This window comes from Pteropus vampyrus, unplaced genomic scaffold, assembly GCF_000151845.1.
Source record: "Pteropus vampyrus isolate Shadow unplaced genomic scaffold, Pvam_2.0 Scaffold30, whole genome shotgun sequence".
In the NCBI taxonomy this organism is placed as follows: domain Eukaryota; kingdom Metazoa; phylum Chordata; class Mammalia; order Chiroptera; family Pteropodidae; genus Pteropus; species Pteropus vampyrus.
This window is the reverse complement of record NW_011888811.1, coordinates 2,145,001-2,166,410: the sequence shown is the minus strand read 5'-3', so window position 1 is coordinate 2,166,410 and position 21,410 is coordinate 2,145,001. Positions and strand designations below refer to the sequence as shown.

General features: G+C 37.5%; 1 protein-coding gene across 1 annotated transcript in view; it reads left to right on the top strand.

Moving 5' to 3' along the window:
- Positions 1 to 21,410, top strand: part of TENM2 (teneurin transmembrane protein 2) — an 876,941-nt gene that overhangs the window by 188,837 nt on the left and 666,694 nt on the right. The window contains exon 3 of the mRNA XM_023528647.1: positions 15,250 to 15,271. Coding sequence (XP_023384415.1) covers positions 15,250 to 15,271 — 22 coding nt within the window. The remainder of the gene's footprint in view (positions 1 to 15,249; positions 15,272 to 21,410) is intronic.

Here is a 21,410-nt window from a genome sequence, read left to right as displayed (position 1 = left end):
CAGTTTAAAAGCTATTAAATGGCAGAGCCAGCATTCGGACCCTATCTGGCTCCCAAGTCCATATGGTGGATATAAATAGAATGATAGAAAGATGCATCACAGTTAGACCCAAAATACAGATGAAGGTAACTAAAGAATGTTTATCGTTGTATCTGGCTGTCTTTCCACTATTAACATATTTTTCACTAAATTCTTAAAAATATTTTCTGCTTTATTGAGAGGCAATTGACATACGGCATGGTGCAAGTTTAAGGCATACGATGTGTTGATTTAATCCACATCTATTGCCAAATGATTACTACAGCATTCGCTAACACCTGGATCACATCATGTAGTTACTATTTCATTTTTGTGTTGAGAGTGTTTTATATCTACACACTTAGCAAATTTAGGTATATAGTACAGTACTGTTAACTACAGTACCTTAGGTCCCCTCAGTCCTTGTCCCCACCCCCCAAACTCCGGTTACCACTGTGCTACTCTCTGTTTCTATGAGTACAGCTTTTTTAAGATTCTACATATAAGTAATATCATATAGTATTTTTTTTCCGTCTGACTTCGCTTAGCTTAATGACCTCAACGTCCATCCATGTTGTTACAAATAGTAAGTGTCCTTCCTCATGGCCGAATAATATTCCGTAGCATATATCTATATCTATATATTATATCCTTTTTATCCACTCGAAAGCAGGTCAATATGTCATGTAAATTTGCATCCAGAACCTAGCACAGCACTTGGCACAAATTGACTCTCCATAAAATGTATTCGCTCGATTTGAAATGTGGCTTTCTTAATGCATTAGCTATTTAGCCTCCAAAGTTTTCAAGTTAATAGTGACTTTCTTTTCCATGTGTCTCCTAAATGCAATGCTGTGCTTGCTAACATCTTTCCTAAAGTAATTTGCCCATGTGCCCACTAATATGAATTTCCATGAAATAATGTTCGTGCCTGTGGCACCTCATGATGCAACTAGTAAATTTCTAAGTTGCAGTGAAGCAAACGATCGCTAATGTATAGGGCTCATCTAATTCCCTTTTAAAATGCTATTGCTCCTGGAAGGACACATTGAATGAAAAGGGAAATAGATACAAAGGATCAGCACTTTATGTTTCACATTGTAAAGATTTCTTATTAACTATTTTCCTAAATTGTTATTGTAGAAAAGAAGTCAGTGCTATTAAAAGAAAAAGGTGTAGACCATTTAGTATAGCTTAGTTTTCTGTTGTTGTGTTTAGGACTAGGAAACTCTGCTTATGATTATAACTACCTCTCTAAAACTGTAATTGCAGTATGATCAGTGTATAGCTGCCTACATATATAATAATCCTCAACCCAGTATGTTTCCACATACAAATATTAAATCATCACCTTTCTTCATGTCTCATTTTAAGATGAAATGGATTCTAAGTAAAGTTCTCTGTAGGACAGGAAGTAAAAAAAAAGAGAAAAATGAAGTCGAAGGAAATTGTGTTTGAACATGGCGTCAGCCTCCTCCTTGCTGCCATCCCTGCTTTCTTCTGCATTTTGTTTGTGCCATTCATTCCACAGACATTTATCGAATATATTCTACAGATGCGGCACTGTGCTAAAGAATTAGTATGTATCTCAAAGTAAATAAATATAGCTCTATGTCTTAACTAACCCACCATCTAGTAGGAAGGAGATAAAATACAACCATAGACAATGTTATTTGTCATCCAAGGAGGAGAGATAGAAGAAAGTAGGAATTCAGAACTAAAGAGATCACCTTTGATTTTAGAGAAACTCACAGAATAAGAAAACCCTCCAGAGAGAAAATAAAATATGAGTTGGGCCTTGAGGAAAGAGAAGAGTTCAGCTACTCCTGACCTCAGACAGAGATGCTAGGAGCACTGGTTCTTTCCTCCTTCTCTGCTCTGGGACAGAACCACCTTCTGTCTAACCACCGTCAAGCACTAATCAACCTTAACGCTCCTTTGCAACCAATAGGTATAGTAGATAAGGAATTTGCATGACTTTGTCATATAAGGACTTACCATAAAAACAGTTAAGGACTCTTCCATTGACTAGGTTTGTGGCAGAGAGGAATTCATTGTTGAATCTTAATTTTCTCCTCTATAAATAAGAGAAATGGACAAGAACTGGGATTGTAGCTCCAATCCATTGGTTTTGACTTCCTGTTATGCCTGGCAGGCTGTGATGTTAGCATTAACCTAAACTAAGAAGAAAGATATTGAAGATCAATCAATTAATCATGTCTGTTATTGGCATAGAGTAATTTCCAACCACACATTTAATCAGTTGAAGTAAGATGAGATTCCACATTTTAGGTCACAACATACCAAGGAAAGTCTTTATTTTTGAATTCCCTCCATGAAGAATGGAGTTTGACGTAGAATTTCTCAGTTTAAGCCATTTGCAGAGGCAATCTCAGAAAGTCATTATCAGCCTTTATAGGCAACGCACCTGGATGTCAAAGCAAAGCTGAAACACTGAGCATTTGAGTCTTGCGATATTCTGTTTTAGAGAAAGTTTAAGCAGACGGGCAACCTCAGAACGAGATTGAAAAGCTCTAGATTTGAAAGTCCTTGCATATTAGTTGGATTTGCTGGTAAATAAATGCAGAAGATATCTTGAATTGCTCATTGGATTGCTTAGATATTACAAGGAACATGACATGAAGACCCGTGCAAAGCACTGAGAGTGCACACGCGTGGGCATTTAGGTGGTTGATATATCTCCTAAGAAATCCATGATGTAAACTGAGGTATATGTGGTAGTTACTAATAGAATGTGGCAGGGCCCACATAGCTATTCTGCCACGTCTAAATCTTGCTTATGTACATCATGAGTTTCATCAGCACTATTTCAAATAGTTTATTTAAAGGAATCCCCTAACATTGGATGTTAAGGTACCTGGCGGTGCTTAGTAATCTTTGTTTTATACAGGTTACAATCCCTACACTTCCTGGGACCCATTGGACTCCTTGACTGCAATGGATTTATAGCACGGACACTATCAGTTTCTCTAAATAACAGAAAGGAATAACATCTTTTGTATGTGTTTGTTTTCCTTTTACTGATGTTTCTTTGGCAGTATATTGAGCCTCCTAACTACACCTCTCAGGTTTAGAAGAGGGCCGAGATTTACTACAAAATTATTTTCGAAATATAGTTTATCCATTGCTCTCTAGTGACACAAATGTCAGAATTACCTATGGAAGTCCAGGAAAAGCAATTTAATTCTTCCCGTGTCTGAGCCTCTGTGGTGTCTATTTTTATGAAATAGTTTCCTTGTGTTTTTTTTCCCTGATTATAATTTTAAATGGATAAGTTGCAGTATTGTGCCTTATGTTGAAGCAAGAATGATAAGAAAAATCACAGAGCACTTCTAGTTGTCAGTGCCCTTAAATTATAATTGATTAGTACACGAATAGGGAAGAGATAGGGGATTGGATTTTGAAAGAAAATGGGACTAGGTGTAACTGGTTTGAAGATATGATTTTTATTGTGGAAGAGTCGAAACACAAAGGTTTCCCCAAAGTCTCATTTTTCATAGACATGAGATGAAATCTGTAACTCTCATTCCACTGGGGTTGAGGCCATTTGTTGGCCTTAATTTAATTGGCTAGAAAGCAAGGAATAATGGTTTACGTTGAGCTCTCTTTTGTCTTCCTTAGTCGCATGTCACCTGCATGACCCATGGACTCTGTGAGGGTTTTGAAAATACCTCTTTAAAGTATGCCTGTACTTATTTGGGCGCTAAAATATGTTTTACTTTCAGATGTTCGGAGGCAATAAAGTCCAGAATATCATTTTAATCATAGCGCAAAATTCAGTGAAGAAAAAGTAAACAGCAAATATCAGCTAAAATCTGGGGGGATGAAAGCGAAGCGTGCTTTGCAGTCATTAAAGTGCGCGGTTTCATAGCAGACACATAAATGCCTTACGAGCCTGTTCAGTGGGAAACACTTAACTAGGCAGATCCTGTGTGAAACCTCATTTACTTAGGTTTCTAAGTTTTCGTTGTGGCACGTCGTGCTCTATCTTTGGCACTATGTCATTCACGGAATTCACCAGAACGGCCATTTAACCCATTTGCCGTTTGCCTTGAGAACACTTGCTGGTGGAGCTTGCGGCTGCAGTGTTCACCCCAAGATAACTCGTGGATTACAGTCCTCACCTTACCCCCAGAGTTTGCCACGAAACATCTCTCTTTTATTATTATTTTCGCATCGCTCTACTACGGCAGTGGTCTTTGGGAACCAATAGATTTCATTCTATTTATAGCAGTCTGTTTTTAGTGTGGTATTTCCATATACAAAATGTAGTTGTTCTTGATCGCTGAAAATGTCAAATCTTAGAAAACGTAGCAGTCCTACTACGCTTGATGTTAAATTAACGCTGGCAGCAAGCTGCACTTTTTTTCTTCTAAAGGGGAAGAGGGTGAAGAGCAGGTGTGCTGGACTGGATAAACCGAACACACGTTTTTTTAGCTGCTCTAATGAAGCGTGCTTATTCTTAGCCTGAGGTAGTCAGTGATGTTCTGTGATCCCTTCATATCCATTCAGCAGAAGCTTTCCAGTTTCTCAAAATATCTCACCCTAGACATACAGGAGCCACTTCTATGGGAAGAAAAGCAGTTTAGCCTTCACTGACATCCTATTGTTAGCTTTGCTATGGAGTTGGCTGGCAGTCATCATCCTGCTGACTAAGGCTGTTCTCTTGGGTCTCATCGTGGTCAAATCAATGCCATAGTTCTCCAGGAAGGAAGAATGATAAGGCATCTAAATATCGTCTCCTCTTTAGTCATCTCTTCTCTTAGATTTTTTTTTTTTTAATGTCTGTTATTCATTTTTTTTGGCTGCAGTGCTATGTAGTTAAGAGTATGTCACTGGGAAGTAGGCTGATGGAGTTCTTTCTACTCTCTTCAACTCACTGGCCCCACGACCTTACTCAGGACATTGTACTTTACTGAATCTCAATATCCTCTTTTATTCATCCCAAAAAAGTTCGTCGAGTATCAGTCCACGTTTAGTGGGTATTAGTTGAAATATTAGAGATATAAATGTACCATCCCTACCCTACCCTACCCTCAAGGAGGCAACCATCTTGCAGAGAACACAGGGATGTGAACAGCCAATTGGCACCACAGTCCCATCAACTTCCCGAAAGAACTGTAGGGCAAGGAAGATGATAAGTGGATTGGGAGGGTTTTCTTCGCCAGTTTTATTGAGAAATAATTGGCATTCATCACTATATACGTTTAAGGTGTACAACATGATGGTTTGATTTAGATATATTGTGAAATGATTGTCACAATAGGTTTAGTTAGCATCCATCATCTTATATAGATGCAGTCAAAAGGAAAGAAGAAAAAATTCTTCTTGTGATAAAATCTGTTAGGATCTACTCTCTTAACAACTTTCCTATGTATTATACAGCAGTGTTCACGATGGTTGACGCTTGCTAAGCTCTCTCCTGTCATTCAGATTTCAGGAAGTGGCTGTGGCAGTGGTGATATGAACAGAGCTCTGCCCAGAAACCATGTCCATCCCAGAAGAACACACGATGATGTCATAAGGGTTTGAAATTTGGTTAGAAATCCCAAAATTCACATAAAAAATAAACAATGGCAATAGTCATTAAATAAGAAGTGACAAGTGATGATTAGAAAATAAGTGCTAGAGATATTCAGAGGAATTTGAGATCCCATTGGAAGTTTGGGGTCAGCTTCTTGGAGATACTGCAGGGCCTGCATCACTGACAGGTAGAATGTATATAGGTAGCAAGTCAGGGGAAGGGCCCTCCCTCAAAAGGGACAATGTGTACAGAAGTGGAAATGCAAACATCTCCTATGGGACGATAAGGAAAACTGGTCCAGAAGGTTCTTGGAGGTGAATGTGAAAATATTTTGGTTCTTGTTCATATGGCACATAATTCCTTTTTAATCTGATACATAATATGTCATTGGCAAAGTGCATTTAAGCATAAAATATAGAGGCTTACATAATAGCCATATTCAATTCAGACTACATGTACATAAACAGAGTTGGCAAAGTTTCAATTTTTTGACTATCTACAACATGAGCTACAAGTAAAGTATATGTGTAAGCATCTCTAACACAAATATTAGGAAAGTAGCAATATTTATATCATGGCAAATCTTATAGGTTTAATACAGTGTTGTTTTATTCAGATTCCATATGATTTTTAAATCAAGAGACATAGTCGAGAAGCCATTTTGTAGATTGCCTCGTCATGTACTTAATATTTTTTCAGTATTCTATATCATGCATAGATATTTAGCTCTTTTATTCATGCAAACAAACCCCAGTGGAGTGTTTCTAATGGCTGTGGAGGCAGGCGACATGCTAAGTGCTGGAGATACCACGTAGAAGTCTTCGGAGCCTTGCTCTCCAAGACCCTGAAGTCAATTGAAAAAGATAGATAAGCAAATCATATTTAGTTCACTCTATAAATGTGTGGGGCAAGTTCACTTCCAGTTTTCCTGTTAATTATGTTTATTCGGCCAATGGGAATTTCATTCATGTGAACATTCTGCCCTTTTGATGAAATCCGTAGTAATCTATGCTCTGAAATAACTAAAACATTAGCCTAAGGACATAGATTTTTTTTTCCAGAAATTTATTTTGATAATGATATACGTGCCAGAAAACATGTCAAAATGCTAATATTTGTATATAACTATTGATATAATTACGTATAATCATCTCTAAAAGCAGAGGGGAATGTAGAGGGAAACATTTTAAGAAAACCAGATATGATCTAGATTTCTCTAAAAGAAACTAGGTAAAAAATCCATAGTTGTCAGTGGAAGACATTACCTAGCTTAATGCATAGTCTACTTCCCCACATCGTAAGAGCTTGTGGATTTGTATCCTCGGTCTTCCTTTGAAATTCCATCACCCACCTAAAACTCCAAGTATGTTTTCACTTACATATCTGCTCTAGACATTTTAATGAAAAACAAAAGGTAGATCTCTAAATAGAAACCTAATTAAAGAAATTGATAATTATTCCTTGATGTCACACTCATGAGCCTTTTCTCATCTCAAATGGCATCTCTGCATCAGTAAGAATTGTGGCTCTTGCTTGTGGTCTTGACTAGTAACTTAATGTAGCGATTAAGACACATTCTTCGTATATTTGCATGCATATAAAGACATGGATGTCCTTTCAAATTATTCCCACCTTCTCCTTAGGCTAATGCTAAGGCACCTCAATATAATGATTTTCCACATCCCATTTATTTGTTGATTATTAATGAATGCTTCCTGAGTTGCGTTCCTGCTATTTTGTTTTTAAAACTACTTTCAGGGTATCAGCATCACATTCAAGAGGCCAGTCAGAGTTCTGTGCTTACAGCTTCATTAAAATTCTGTCCTATGCATCATCTGACTCACACTTTATAATCTATCAGAACACCTGTTTTCTTTACAATGGCCACGAGGCAGCTCAAAACACTGTGGTATTTAGCATTTAATAATGAGCACAAGATATGTATTTTTGACACTTTAAATTTTCTTTAGAAAAGTGCATGGAAAAAAGCCAAGTTTGAATGAATTATCTAAACTTTTGCAATTTCATAACATGAATTTTCATAACCAACTTTTTGAAAAATGTGTATCAGAAAGTGCCTCCTCTCTTTGTCAGTGGGCATTACGTTAGCTAACTAGGAAGGGATGTAGAAGGAAATAACTCTAAAATGTCACTGCATAAACTAATAGTGATATAGAAAGTATTTTAAGAAGAATCTGTGCATTATTACTTTCTCTATTTACATACCAGTCTCACAGACACTTCACTGTAATTCTTGCTTTAAGAGGAAACTGAGAAACAATGTCACTGTTAGTAGTTAGATATGTTTATAATTTGGTGATTTAAGTAAGTGATGGGACATACATATCACTTGCATACATCGCTTTTGTGTATATATACATATACACACATAAAAATTATGTATATATAAAAGAATATATATATAAATATATATATAGTTTTAAGTTCAGGCTTTTAGAATGCGATTGTTAAATGCTTCTCAATGTAAGCGTATCTATTTGAAATACGTCTAGGGAGGTGTAGGGAGAGAATGGATGGTCTCAGAAGGGCGAAAGTCTGTCACTATATTATGTAAATGAAGAAATGTCTCCTAGTGCTTATGAACTGCTGTAGTTTTAAGCACTAATGGAGGGCATACTGCAAGTTGATTATTGTAATCCTACAGCGTTATCTCATCAACGAGCGGATTAAGGGAGCTCTCTCTGCTGAGGGGTCTGAAAAAGCGGTTTCATTTACTCCCTGCTGGGTCATTGACAAATGGAAGTTTTATCTGGGAATATTTAAAAGCATATACAGTAAACAAACTTGTAGTTTCTCAGCCTAGCTTGGGTCCTTTACTGGATTTGTGCTATTTCGGAAAGGCTACTGATTTCTGTCGTCAACTGATTTCTGTCATGCCCCTTGGAGAGCACACCGTGTGTGTAGGTCGTGGGGGACGAGAGGAAGTGTTGAGAGGGCGGGAGGTGGGCCTGCTCTATGCAAAAGTATGTTGTAGGCTAAACTCATCTCCCTTCTCTTTCTATCCCTTGTTCAAATCTCCATGGTCAGGAATAACATTCACTTTCTGTCTGATAATCCTATTATATCTGCCAATAAAGCTAACCTTCAAAACTTGCATTTTCATCTACCTCAACCCAAATCAAAACTTCCTTCTCATGTCCCACCCTCAGAACCCCAAGAGACCACACATTCTATTTGATTATGATTAGAGAAAATATGTTAATAATGAAAAATAGATTAATGTGCTAATATTAGGTCGAATCTATAAAATTGTTATTTTTGTAGGACAAAATAATAGAACATAGTAATTTCATATACTTCAATCTGAAATTTCCAGATAATGTGCATAGGTTAATAGAGTTTTAATAAGAAGGACAGGGGTAGAGAACATTTGATGCTCAGGTGAGTGTTTGTACCCTCTCCACCATACTTCATACATGTGCCAGGCACTTGTCATACATTCTATCATTTAATCCTCTGGCAATCTTATTTACCAGAATGAAAACTGAGACTGAGTATTCAACCCAGGGTCACATAGTGACACTAGAAAGACCAGATCAGAACTTGGCTAAAAATTTTATAACTCTAAGGCCCATGTTCATTTTACGTTGTTTCCCCAGGGGTCCAGACGATTGAATGGTGAGACTGATTCAGACAAGGCCAGTGATGGGAGCCATTGAGAAGACGGTGGGGAGAGGCTTCTTGGGCCTCGAAAATCACATGTGTAAGCAGCACTCAGGCTGCTTGAGTTTAGAGTCAGCCTTAGAGAAGAGAAGTTATGGAGCATACTACAGTGGCTTATTTCTTGTAAATTTTATGCAGTAGTGTTTCTGGAGAGAATGTAAAGACAACAAAGCCTTATTTAGTCCATACCCTTTCCTCTTTCAGCACAGGGTTCAAATCCATAATACTTTCCCCTCCATTGTAGGACACAGTAATTTCCATGCTCTGGCAGCTAACCGTTTGTACCAAACAAGCATGCATTTAATTATATTTTGTCCTATGTAGTTCTTTCATGGCTTCTTATGCTTAAATGTTATCACATCATCCAAATTAGAACCTCTTCCATAGCAGAAACAATGTCTCACTTTCATTTTACATTTTCTGCAGGGTTTTTCTCATTACTGGCATATAACAACTCACTGAATACTTGTTGACTGATTGATCAATTAGGATCCTTGACTCTAAATTTCACTTCTGGGTCTACCATTAATTTCTCATGGAGCAGGACTATCAGGGGCATTAAACATTAGCATCAGAAGTTTTTCCTAAGACATTGAATTATTCAACCAGGAACATTGTTGTCTATGTCAAAACAGTACATTTTTTTGAAGAAGGATTCTACATGTATAACACATTTATTATTACATGTTGGAGCCAATAACTTAACAACAAAAATTGTTATATTACTTTCAAAAGAAGAGAAAAATTTAAGGTGTCTAAAGGTCACTGTTTCTTCTCATACACCTTAAAGTGAATATAGAATTATAGTTCACCAAGAGAAGACAGTGGAAATTCTAAAAAAATATAACCAATTCATCTAAATGTCAAAATTGTTCCAATTCATTATTTTTTAGAAATGATTTTTGATCTATAATTCTTATCAAAAGGTGATTGGTTTTTGAAATACACACACATCTATACAAATATAATCAACTTGGATTTAAAAAGGCACTCCAAGAAACATGTCAAATTAAATATTAAGTTAATGTTAATTTTAACTGTAATATGATATTTACAAGATGAATCATTTAAGATATAGTAAATGAGTACTTTAAGATGGCTAAAACAACATAGAAAACATTCTAAACTGAAGAATCATGTAAAATATTGGAAATGAGAACCTTGATTCACCATTTTGTCAGCATAGACTAAATGAAGCCTAAACATTTAATCGAAGTTAAAATTAGAGTTAATGATACCAGATATTTAATCAACCAATGCCTTAAAATTCCCAGCAAGGGGCAGTTGAGGAAGTGCACATTTGAGCTGTAAAGTCTTTGGTATTCTCTGTAGCCAGTATGTGTGTGTGTTAGATTAGGTCTTATTGAGAAATACATATCAAGATGCCTACGCTTTAGCTGCCCATATAACATCTAACAAAGTAGCTATGAAACAGCAGGATCTCTGCAGGAAGCAAAGAGATATCTCAAGGAGTACATAAGCAAACCTAGAAATGGTGTAACATCATCAGATGAATGGTTGGGCTTATATAATATTTTTAGTTAATCTCTCTCTTGTTTGCCAGGAACAGATTCATTCACATTCTTTCGGCGAGAGGTGGGAAGGTGGGATTTTATATGAGCATAATGGTGTGGAAAGTTGGCCCATTATGTCTGCAGAAGATGAATAAAAAAGGAGAGCAGTTCTGGACAAAGGTAGACTCTTCTAGAGAAAGAGTGCTCCAGATACAAAGAGGGTACAGAGACCTCTGCAGGTTAGTTTGTGGTTCGTCGCTGTAGTGCTCTCACCATGATGGATGTGGCTTAGCTTCTCTCTCTATGTGTGTGTTTTCCTCCTCTGCTCTCTCCCTGGTCTGCCCTTTATTTTTTCTCTACTTCATAGCATTTCTAACTCTGCTTCCATGTGGCCTATTATAGCCTGTCTGACTCGTCTCTCAACTTGCTCTCTCACCTTCAGCATCAATTCTTAACTATTTAATTCTTTCCTGGTACTAATACAAATTCCTGAAATTGTGGCTGAGTTCAATTTTCTGTTCGTTTAGTTTTTGTTGCCAGATCGCGTCTACCACAAACTTCCTATAGGTCAGGGATCACATCTAGTTAATTAGTCGATATTTGGTGAAATGGAGGTGATATGAGAGTCAAACAGCCAATAACATAGTCTTGGGGAGCTGACCATCCTGGAAGGGTTATGGCTGTGGTTGTTTTTGCAGAGGATGATGTGCCATGTGCCATGTGCCGTGATAGACAGATCTCAGAAATAAACAACATCCGGGCTATTCATAGCCAGAGACAAAGGTTGTAAAAATTAACTTTCAGTATCTCAGATTAAGTGGATTAAGCTAAATCCATTGCTTGAGCCAATAAAAAGCAAGTATATCACTATTCAAATATTTGAATTTTTTTCTTTGAGATAGGGTCAGTTTTTATTTCTAGCACCTCTGCTTAGTAGAAGAGAGATACCTAAATTAAATTCAAATTCTGAATACCCATTGACTTTGAATAAACAGGCTGTGGCATGGCTAGAGCTAGATGTGGTGAAAGCTGCTGAATTTATCCAGGAACTCTGCAGAAGCATTTATCATGTATAGGTTTTTATTGGGCATTAGTGCATCAAGCTCATCACTGTGTATGGTGAGTTCTTGGCACAGCCCAATATTGACATGGTGTTTTAATATGCCTTCTGACTTGTTGCAGAAATTTCTATTATTTCATGAATTAGTTCCAGCAATGCAGACTCCATGTGTTTTAGGGGGTTCTCGGATTAGCACTAGAAAGAAAATATTGCCGTTGTATTGAAGTGTGAAATTTATGCACAATAGAGTCCAAATATGACTTGGCCACCTGAGGCTTAAAAAGGTATAAAAGTTAGCTAATGCAACAACACTCTATCAGTAAGCTTTTGCCTTATTGGAGCATCTATGATTGCTCTAAAAAATTATCTTTAGAAGAAAGAATTAAAAGGTTCTTTTTCTTATAGACCAAAAGAACATGAGTGCACAATATTAGTTTATAGTCTCCTCTCATTGCCAAACTCTCTGTGTTAACCATCAGATTGTATAGCACAGTCATGTTTTTCAAGTTTTCTTAAGACTTTTTAAATCTTTCCAATAAATGGGTTAGGATATATTCTTTCGCATTTCTCTCTTCTCTTTAGAAAGTTACCGGTTGAGTTTTCCTGTCCAATTTCTTTTAATACCCCTACTCTTTAGTGTATTAACTACTACCTGTATCACGACAAGAGCTTTTTATAGTTAAACATGAAGTGAATGAAGTGTTTTGGATAACTTCGTTTACTTAGAAAAAGTCCCATTCGAAGATAGACTTAAAGCAGTTCCTTTGATAGACTGAGGGGATGTCTACACTTGCTTTTGAACAAAATGGCGTCCTATTAAATAAATCTCACAGTCAACCTTATTTCTGTGATCAAAATTAAGAGTTAGGACTCATATGATCTTGGAAGGGGGCTCGGCAATGAACCAAGAGTGAGACAGTCTATTCCTCTGGCCTAATTATGTGTATGGCCCTGGGCTCCTTATTTTCTATCTGGGTCTGGTTTTCCCATTTGTAAAATGGGAGTTGTGGAGAACTCAGCCTCTGTGGATCATTGGCCTATGTTATTTATTTCATACCTTATGGTAAATACATTCCTCCTGGTATTTTATAAAGTTAGAATATAAAAATATGAATCTATCTAAAAGCCATAACTTTTATATTAAGATAAAAAGTTGCCGGGAAAAAAAAAAAAATGAGTGACTCAACTGAATCCATTCTGAGGGATAATTGCCTGCCTTTGGATAGTACTGTGCCCTGGGAGATGGGAGTTGTTACTACTATGTTCTACTTTGTGCATTTTACCCAACAAAAATGTTTCTGGCCTCATAAAAAAAAATAAAAAAAAAAAAAAAAAAGAAAAACAATAATAAATGTGTAATTCTACCTGTGCAAATGCATGGACATCTATATGCAAGTGGCGATATCATTTTCTAGGCTGCCATAACAAAATACAAAAACCAGGAGGTATTTTCAATTTAAAACTACAAAAATTTTTTCTATCACAGTTCTGGAGGCCAGAAGTTCAAAGTCCAGGTGTCCACGGGGCTATACTTCCTCTAGAGGCTTTGTGGGAGAATCTGCTCCCTGCCTCTTTCAGCTTCTGGAGGCTGTTGGCATTCCTTGGCTTGCAACTGCTTCTGTCTCTGCTCTATCCTCACATCACCTTCCCTGTGTGAATGTGTCTGTCAGCTTCTCTCATAGAAAGGTACATGCGAGGGCATCGAGGGTTCATCCAGATAATCCTGGATAATCTTCTCTTCTCAAGATCAGACTTAATCACATCTTTTGCCATATAAGTCAATACTCACTCTTTTGCCTTATAAGGTAATATTTGCAGGTTCTGGGATTTAGGACACAGACATATTTCTGGGAGCCACCATCCAGCCCACGAAAGATGGGACAACAGGTAACTAGTGAGCATGCATCTCATGACTGTGGGAAAACTCATGCAGTATAGGGTAATTATTTCACATAAGAACCAAGGCTCAATGTTTCCAATTTAAAAAGAAACAGACTTTGTATACATATTCATTAACTCAAAAATATTTCTTTTGCATCTAATAGAATAATATTCATCTTAGATTGACCAGAGGAGACCTTGCTGCTTTAAGAAAATAACTCCCAGAATGCAACTCTCATAGTTATCCTTAAGAAGGAAAGAAAGCATTAGCTTTATATTCCTTTACCAGTGATGTTACTTATAACTCTGTGTCCTTCATTGAAGTCAAGTGGGCTTCATGATTCTAGAATGAAGTTAAGATTCAAATTCAAAATCTTAAATCTGGTGTGATCCTTGAGTGTCTTAAAGATATAATGCTCTTAGGTGGCCTAATATTTTACATTTATTCAGTATTCATCTTGGCTGTCTTGACTATGATTTGTTATAGAAGATGGTGGCAAAGCCATTCACGTGTGATATAACCCCTCATCCACACTGGGTCATCATTGCTAAATTAGGCCAGCATGTTAGGATGCAAGCCCTTCAATTTCATTCATCATTGGCTATTTAACTGTGCATTTTTTTTTTAATACAAACGACAAAGGTCTTGCAGGTGTGCAATCTGCCCTCAGTATCTGTGAAACCTTGCCTAGGTTCATTAACCTCTGTTTTCTCATTTAGAAAATAGAGATAGAATAGATCTTAAATGTTCTCATCACAAGAAAAAAAAAAAATCTAACTATGTGAGGTAATAGATGTTTACATCTATTAAACTTACTATTAAACTTACTGCGGTAATCATTTCACAATATATACATATATCAAATTATTATGTTGTATATCTAAACTTTTACAATGATATAGATCAATTATATCTCAATAAAACTAGGAGAAAAAGAAAACAGAGATAGTATCTCCCTCCCTCGGTTGTTTTGAAAATTAAAGCGATTAATTCATGTGAAGCGTTTAGATACCTGGCACTAGTGAACACCTAATATGCATTAGCTATGACTATTATTATTTTAATCAGAATTATCTTTATTATTACCAAATATTGGTAAATAGCTCTATTAATTTATCCGCTCTCCCTAAATAGCCCTATTAATTTAACAGAACTTCTCAAAATATAACATGTGTTCGATTAACCTGGAGATGATTATAAAATGCAGATTCTGATTTGGTAGGTCCAGGTGGGGCCTAATTCTGCATTTTTAACAAGGTCCCAAGTAAGGCCGGTACTACTTATCTGAAGATCACACTTGAGTAATCTATGAAACTGGCTGCACATTATAATCATCTGGAAAAAAACCTCCAAAAAACCCCAATGCATAGCCCCCTCCCCACCCACAGACCAATTAAATCAAGATCAGTGGTGATAGGAACCCAGACCATTGATATTCTTGTAGCAGCTCCCCATGTACCTTAGTTCCAGCTGCTGTAACCAAGCACTGGGTGGCTTATAGGCAACAGAAATGCATTTCTTCAGTTCTGGGAGCTAGAAGTCCAAGAACAAGGTGCCAGCGCGTCTGGGTTCTGGTGGGGACCTTCCCCCCAGTTGCAGACTGCTGGCTTCTTATATCCTCACCTGGAGAATGAGAGTGAGCTAGCTCTCTTGTTTTGTCTTATAAGGGTGCTAACCGCATTCATAAAGGTTCCACCCTCGTGGCCTAATTACCTCCCAATTCCCCACCTCCAAATATCATTTTGGGATCAGGTTTTCAACATACGAATTTCAGGAGGAACATGAACATTTAGTCCAAAACACCTAGGAAATCTAAAATGTCAACAGAGTTGAGAACCACTCTCTTAGTACATAAAAATGTCCACAAATAATGCAGCAAAAAGAAATGCCAGGCCTCTCTATTATAAATTAAATCTTCATCCCACCTGGAAGAAGCTAGCAGCGTAAACAATAACACATCTGAAATGGTGCCTACGGCTAGACTTGCAAGTGTCTTATGGGAAACACAATATTTTGGTATTTCCCAACCTGGTGCTGTTAACACGAATCATCCCTTGTTTGTGTTTGTAATCAGCTTGATGAGCAGTTTCTGTGCTCATCTTCCCAAACTGTGCTGGCCAGTTTCCAAATCGAGTGCATAAATTACACACTGCCCTCTCTTCAAGCTGCTCACCACCCTTTAGAATATCAGAAAGGATTTCTCTTGAATGTGCAAATCTGTGGAAGTGAATTGCTTAGACTGGTGCTTTGTGGTGGTTGCTCTGATGTGACACCACAGTGTGTCAAAATATTATGACACTGTGATGGCATACTTTAATGTCAAGGAGTAATATTTTGACCAATATCCAAATGTCAGTCTTTTTTAGGTCAGATTCTCCTCATACAAGGGTGTTTCCTCTAGCAGTTATTTATAGGTCATGAGCCTCAAAAGTACCGACCTAAGCACCCTATTCCAAGAATTAAGGGGTAACATATGGCTCAGCTCTGCTGGGGATTATTATCAAAAAGAATGCATAAGTGTGCTGGTAATTCCTGAGAAAACATTAAGTGAAATAAGATTTCAAGAACGTGGAAAATTCCATGGGGTCGACTTCTCTATGAAAAAGACACCCTGGATATCACTGAAGTCCCATTGATCTGGGACCTAGAGCTGTAATTCTAACCTTTTTTTCTATGTCTATGTGCACCCATGTCAATTTTTCAATGAGTTAGTCTTTTTAGGCTGAGATTTCTCTATATTCTCAGGCCAGGAACCCTATCGTACAAATCACCTTGGTCTTGAAATTCCTAGACATGTGAGGGGAAAACAGAGAAGCAAATAGCGAAACCTGTCTAAGTTCCTAGTGACTATTTTCAGTGGTTATGTGACTTGGTTAACACTATTAGAAGTATGTAGTTTGTATTATTTTTATTACTAGTATTATTATCATTATTATATATTTCAACATATGTATTCGTTATCTATATCCTAGTTATCAGGGAATGGAATTGGGGAGTGAGTGTATCTTTCTGCATAGTCAGAGGTCGATTTACTTATAAATGGCCAACCCACTTAACAAAAGAAAGAAGACCCGCCCTAGGAAGGAAGAAATTTATTCATGACCTTAAAACAAAAAGAAAATATAAACAGTAGCCAGTATTTGCATAGCAGCTTATTGTGCCTTCGTGAACAACAAGAAGTGACTTCTATTGCAGAAATCCAGAGTTTTAAAAATGTCTAAATTGATAGGTAGGTAAATTTGGAACAGTGGAATAACAGAACCATCCCTGAAAAATATCCAAGATGTGAATGCATATAGTCAGCTAGCAATGCCAAAAACTATGTATTGCTCCCTGTCAGTGTAAGAAATAACACACACACACACACACACACACACACACACACACCCCTAGAAAAGAAGGATGGAATGCTCGAGAGGCCTGGCATTTCTTTTTACCACATTATTTGTGGGTTAATGGGAATCCCTGGTTCTATATTATTTTTTAATTGTTCTAGAACAAGCTTCTATTACTGCTTATACAGTCAGAAGCAACAATAACAACTACTGAAGGCTTTGGAAGTACAGTTTGTGTTTTTCTTCTTTTGCCTTGTTTGCAATTACTTCTATTGTGATAATAGAAAACACAGTGACAGAGGTTGCAGCATTCACGGGCTCAGCATTGGCAGGTCTCCTGGAGACCTCATAGCACTGTTTGAGGCTGATAAGTAGACTAGAGAAGCAAGGAATGGCCACTCTTCCAAAATTAAATTAATTGGGGTACAATGTTATAACCAGTTTGTTATATACTTCATCACAAGGAAAAAAAAATTTCTGTTCCTTGACCATTTTTGTGAGACTAGTCCTGTATACTAAGCAATATACAATGTATCCTAAAGCAGCATTGCTCAAGTGTGGTCTGCAGAGTAAACGGCTACCAATCCACAGTAAAATACAGAGAGAAACTGAGAACACTAGAAACCGTTAGAGCAATCTGACATACCAGGATATTTATTTTCTCGTAATTCATTTTTTATTATATTTTATTTCTGTGACAGATCGAAAATTTTTTTGAAAATCGGTCGTTCACACCGATAATTTGAGAAACACTATTCTAAACACAAGGAGTAAAATTTTAAAATAAGGAATAAGACTGAGGAATCAAACTGGGAAGGGCCGCTTGTGGATATCTGTATGTATGCGTGGAAGGGCTCAAACAATTCAAGCACACTCTATTTAGTTTGGACTGTATGGCAGGCCCCGAGTTTACTTCTCTTATGCCTTTTAATCCTCGAGGAACTCTTTGCAGTAGGTGCTTTTTAGGCCCTTCTTTTTTGGCCCAAACTGGATTTTCCCTCAAAATGGCAGTTATCAGCAAAAAGCCCCGATTTAAGTTTTCACTCTCGGTGCATTGATCCCCATTGTCCGAGTGGGCTCGTGATCCGTGAGCTGAGTTCCCTTCGAACCCTGCGAGCGTGGAGCCATTCGTCGCCTTGCTCAAGAGTCCCATTCAAGTAAAGGCCAGCACACGGCAGCGCTGTTTAGGAAATTGACAAATTTATAGCCCTGTCGCTGCCGTCCTTTTCCGCGGGGAAGCGTGGCTTCTCTTACAGCAAGCAGACTTAGATGTCTGTTTGCTGTTTCCCAAATGTGAGCACTGCTGGCGATGCACGTCACAAATGGAAGTAATATCATTTGAAGTAGTCCCGCTAGAAGCCCAGGAGCAATCTAACTGCATTAACTCCTCCATCTGAGTGGAGAAGGCTGAAGAGGGTACGCGGCTCGACTGAGCTGAAGTGAAGAAAACAGAGCAGCGATACACAAGTCCATGACTGCAAGGAGCACGGGAGCCTAAAGAGGTTTCACTTACTGCCTTCAAATAAATGACATGAGAGATCACAGGACATCCAATATTCTGCTTACAGACCTTGTTAAACATTAGACGTAGCTGAGACAGTAGCTCCCCTTATTTTTGAGGGATTTCTAATGTTTTGTTCCCCCCTTCTACCTTTTAGAGTCATGGATGACAGCTGCTTTATGTACCAGAATACCAGATAAGTATTTCCACTGGTGATTTCAGAGCACTAGGCAGGAACTGTAGGCTTCCTTTATATTGTTCTCAAAGGCTACACTCTACGACTTTTTATTAGAAAATAAACTAAGTTTCAAAGCTGTTGGTTTGGTTTTTTTTTTCAATTTATTATAATAAATAATGGCCTAACAAGTTATCCCCAAATGGGCATTAGAATTTAGGCCCTTCTCTATTTGTGCTTGAACTCCCGTAATGCTTATTCCCCAGCACTTTGTCTTTCCACAGCCTCATTTATCCTGTGAGTTAGATCGCATTTCCTAGGGATGGTGGGAAATGGAGTACCTCACTCCCATCAACATTCGTTTCTTCAGTACATCATTACTTAGAATTTTCTTCAAACACAGCTGTTAAGCTGCCCTAGGTGGCCTATGGGGTCTCCTTCAATCCCATCGCCACATCATGAGGAAGGACCTAATATGTTCCCCATTTGCAGGTGAGGAAACTGACTATTTAAAAAAGTAATTCTAAGATCTTAGAATTCCAAAGGTTGTTCTTCGTCTCTAGACGATATTTAAGTTTTCTTGGATAAGACATATGAAAAGTTTCATTATGACTAAGTAGAATTGAAATATACGTGTGTAGGATATATTTATAGGACACATACACATATGTCCTATAAAATATGGTAATCTATTCTAGATAATGCAGCGAAACTACAACATGGGGATCATGGTCCCCAACTTACACAAAATTATATATCCAGTAGGAAGATAAAATATGTATCCAATAGTGAATGTGCAAAGCAGAATATGATATGAAATGAACTCTGAGATATTCCTTCTTAACCTGCGGTACTATAACTTCTGGTTAGGATGATTCAGGAACACTTCCTGAAAGAGGTGGAATATGAGGAGAAATTTGAAGGACCTTGATTGTTCAACATGAAAAAGTAGAGACTTCTAGAAGACAGAACAGGGAAGCAGAAAAATGGAAATATTCAGAGGAGATGCAGCTTGGGTGAAAAATGTCCTTGAAAGGGATTAGCAAAAATGTCCACGAAAGAGCAAAGCAAAAACAGTAAATTAGGGTCAAGAAATGGACTACATGGATTAAAAAAAAAAAAAAAAAAAAAAGCCAATACCCTTGGTAGAAATGAAGTTTCCTTAACTGGCGGGGTATTGTGTCCATAGTGGTTTTAGGAAGAATTTTGACAGGTTTTAGTACAATGAATTACGGCAGAAGCTTGGGAGAGATGCTGCAGGCAGAGAAACTGGCCAGGTAGCTGTTACTCTTGTATACAACACAGGTGAAACTGCATGAGATGGAATGCCTAGGGATGGAGAGGAAGGTCCAGATGTGCAATACGCGTCAGGGCAAAAATCAACAGAAATTGACAGCGTGATTTAGGAGTCGCACACACTGGTTCTTTAGGTTCAAAACCTACTCTGTCACTGGCTAAACCTGTGGTCTTAGACAAGCTACAGAGCCTCTCAGAGGCTCTAAAGAGCAACTGTTTTGAGGTTTAAGCCATGTTGAGTCACTGAGTGTGTCCATGAGGAAGGACACATCTGGAGCAAGACAGAGTGGTCAGACTAGGATAACAATTCAAGGCTGGTCAACATTTTGACCAGCAGTGTCAAAATGTTGATAAAAATGATACTTCTATTTACCAAACATCAAATGAGGATTACATAGACATTCTGTAAATTAATTTCTCAGCTGCTAAGATTACTGATGGGGAACTGTGATGTAGTACTTCACTGGATAGAGAAAGAAAAATAAAACAGGCATTCCAAGTGAAGATGCAAGTGTGAGCAAAGCTGAGAGACAAGAATATTCCAAGTGCATTTCAAAGAGCAAGAAAACCGCTTTAATGAAATGCAAGAAGATAAAACTCCAAAGAGAGTTTGAGGCCAGATTAAAAATGCCTTTGAATTTGCAGATTTGTAAAAATACAGGATACTCAGTTAAATTTGAATTTCATATAAACAAATAATTTTTTTAATGTAGTGTGATCCAAGCAAAATTATTATGTGAAATTCAAATGCAACTGCGTATCCCATATTTTGAAAGCCATGGAAAGGCAATTGGACTTAATTTTCAGTGAGAACCACTTAAAGGGTATTTGGGCAATGGAGTGACATGATGAAATAATCTTTAGTATGATTAATTTGGTGTGTGGGATAGAGGAGGAGAGACTGAGAATATAGAGGAGAGTTATGATGATCTAGGAATAATACAGGTAAGAGCCGATGAGATTTCCTCTTCCTCCCACCCTCTCTCAAACCATGTTTTCACATTTCCCTCTCACTCCTGTTCCTTACTTCTGATTTGATATATAACTTTTCAGAGCATCTAATGACCTGAATGAGAATCCCTTGAACGCTCATTTTCCATGCCTTGAAAATAAAGTTTCTCTTTCATATAATTCCATTTTTCCCTCTACTATGGACAATTAGAAGCATTTTGTTAACATGACCATTCTATATTGAACGAACTCATCTCTTCTCTGAGATAGAAATAGTGGCCTGTTTTCTGTTCAAAGAAAGGCATGGAAATTTTAAAATTCAAGTTCAGATGGCTTTCCAGTCTCCTTTTCTGCTTGTATCAGTGCCTTCTCGAAGTACCTTTTCAGAAGTTTCCAGGGAGGGATTCAAGAGGTCCACAACATCAGTTAATGACCACTGTTGATGTGAC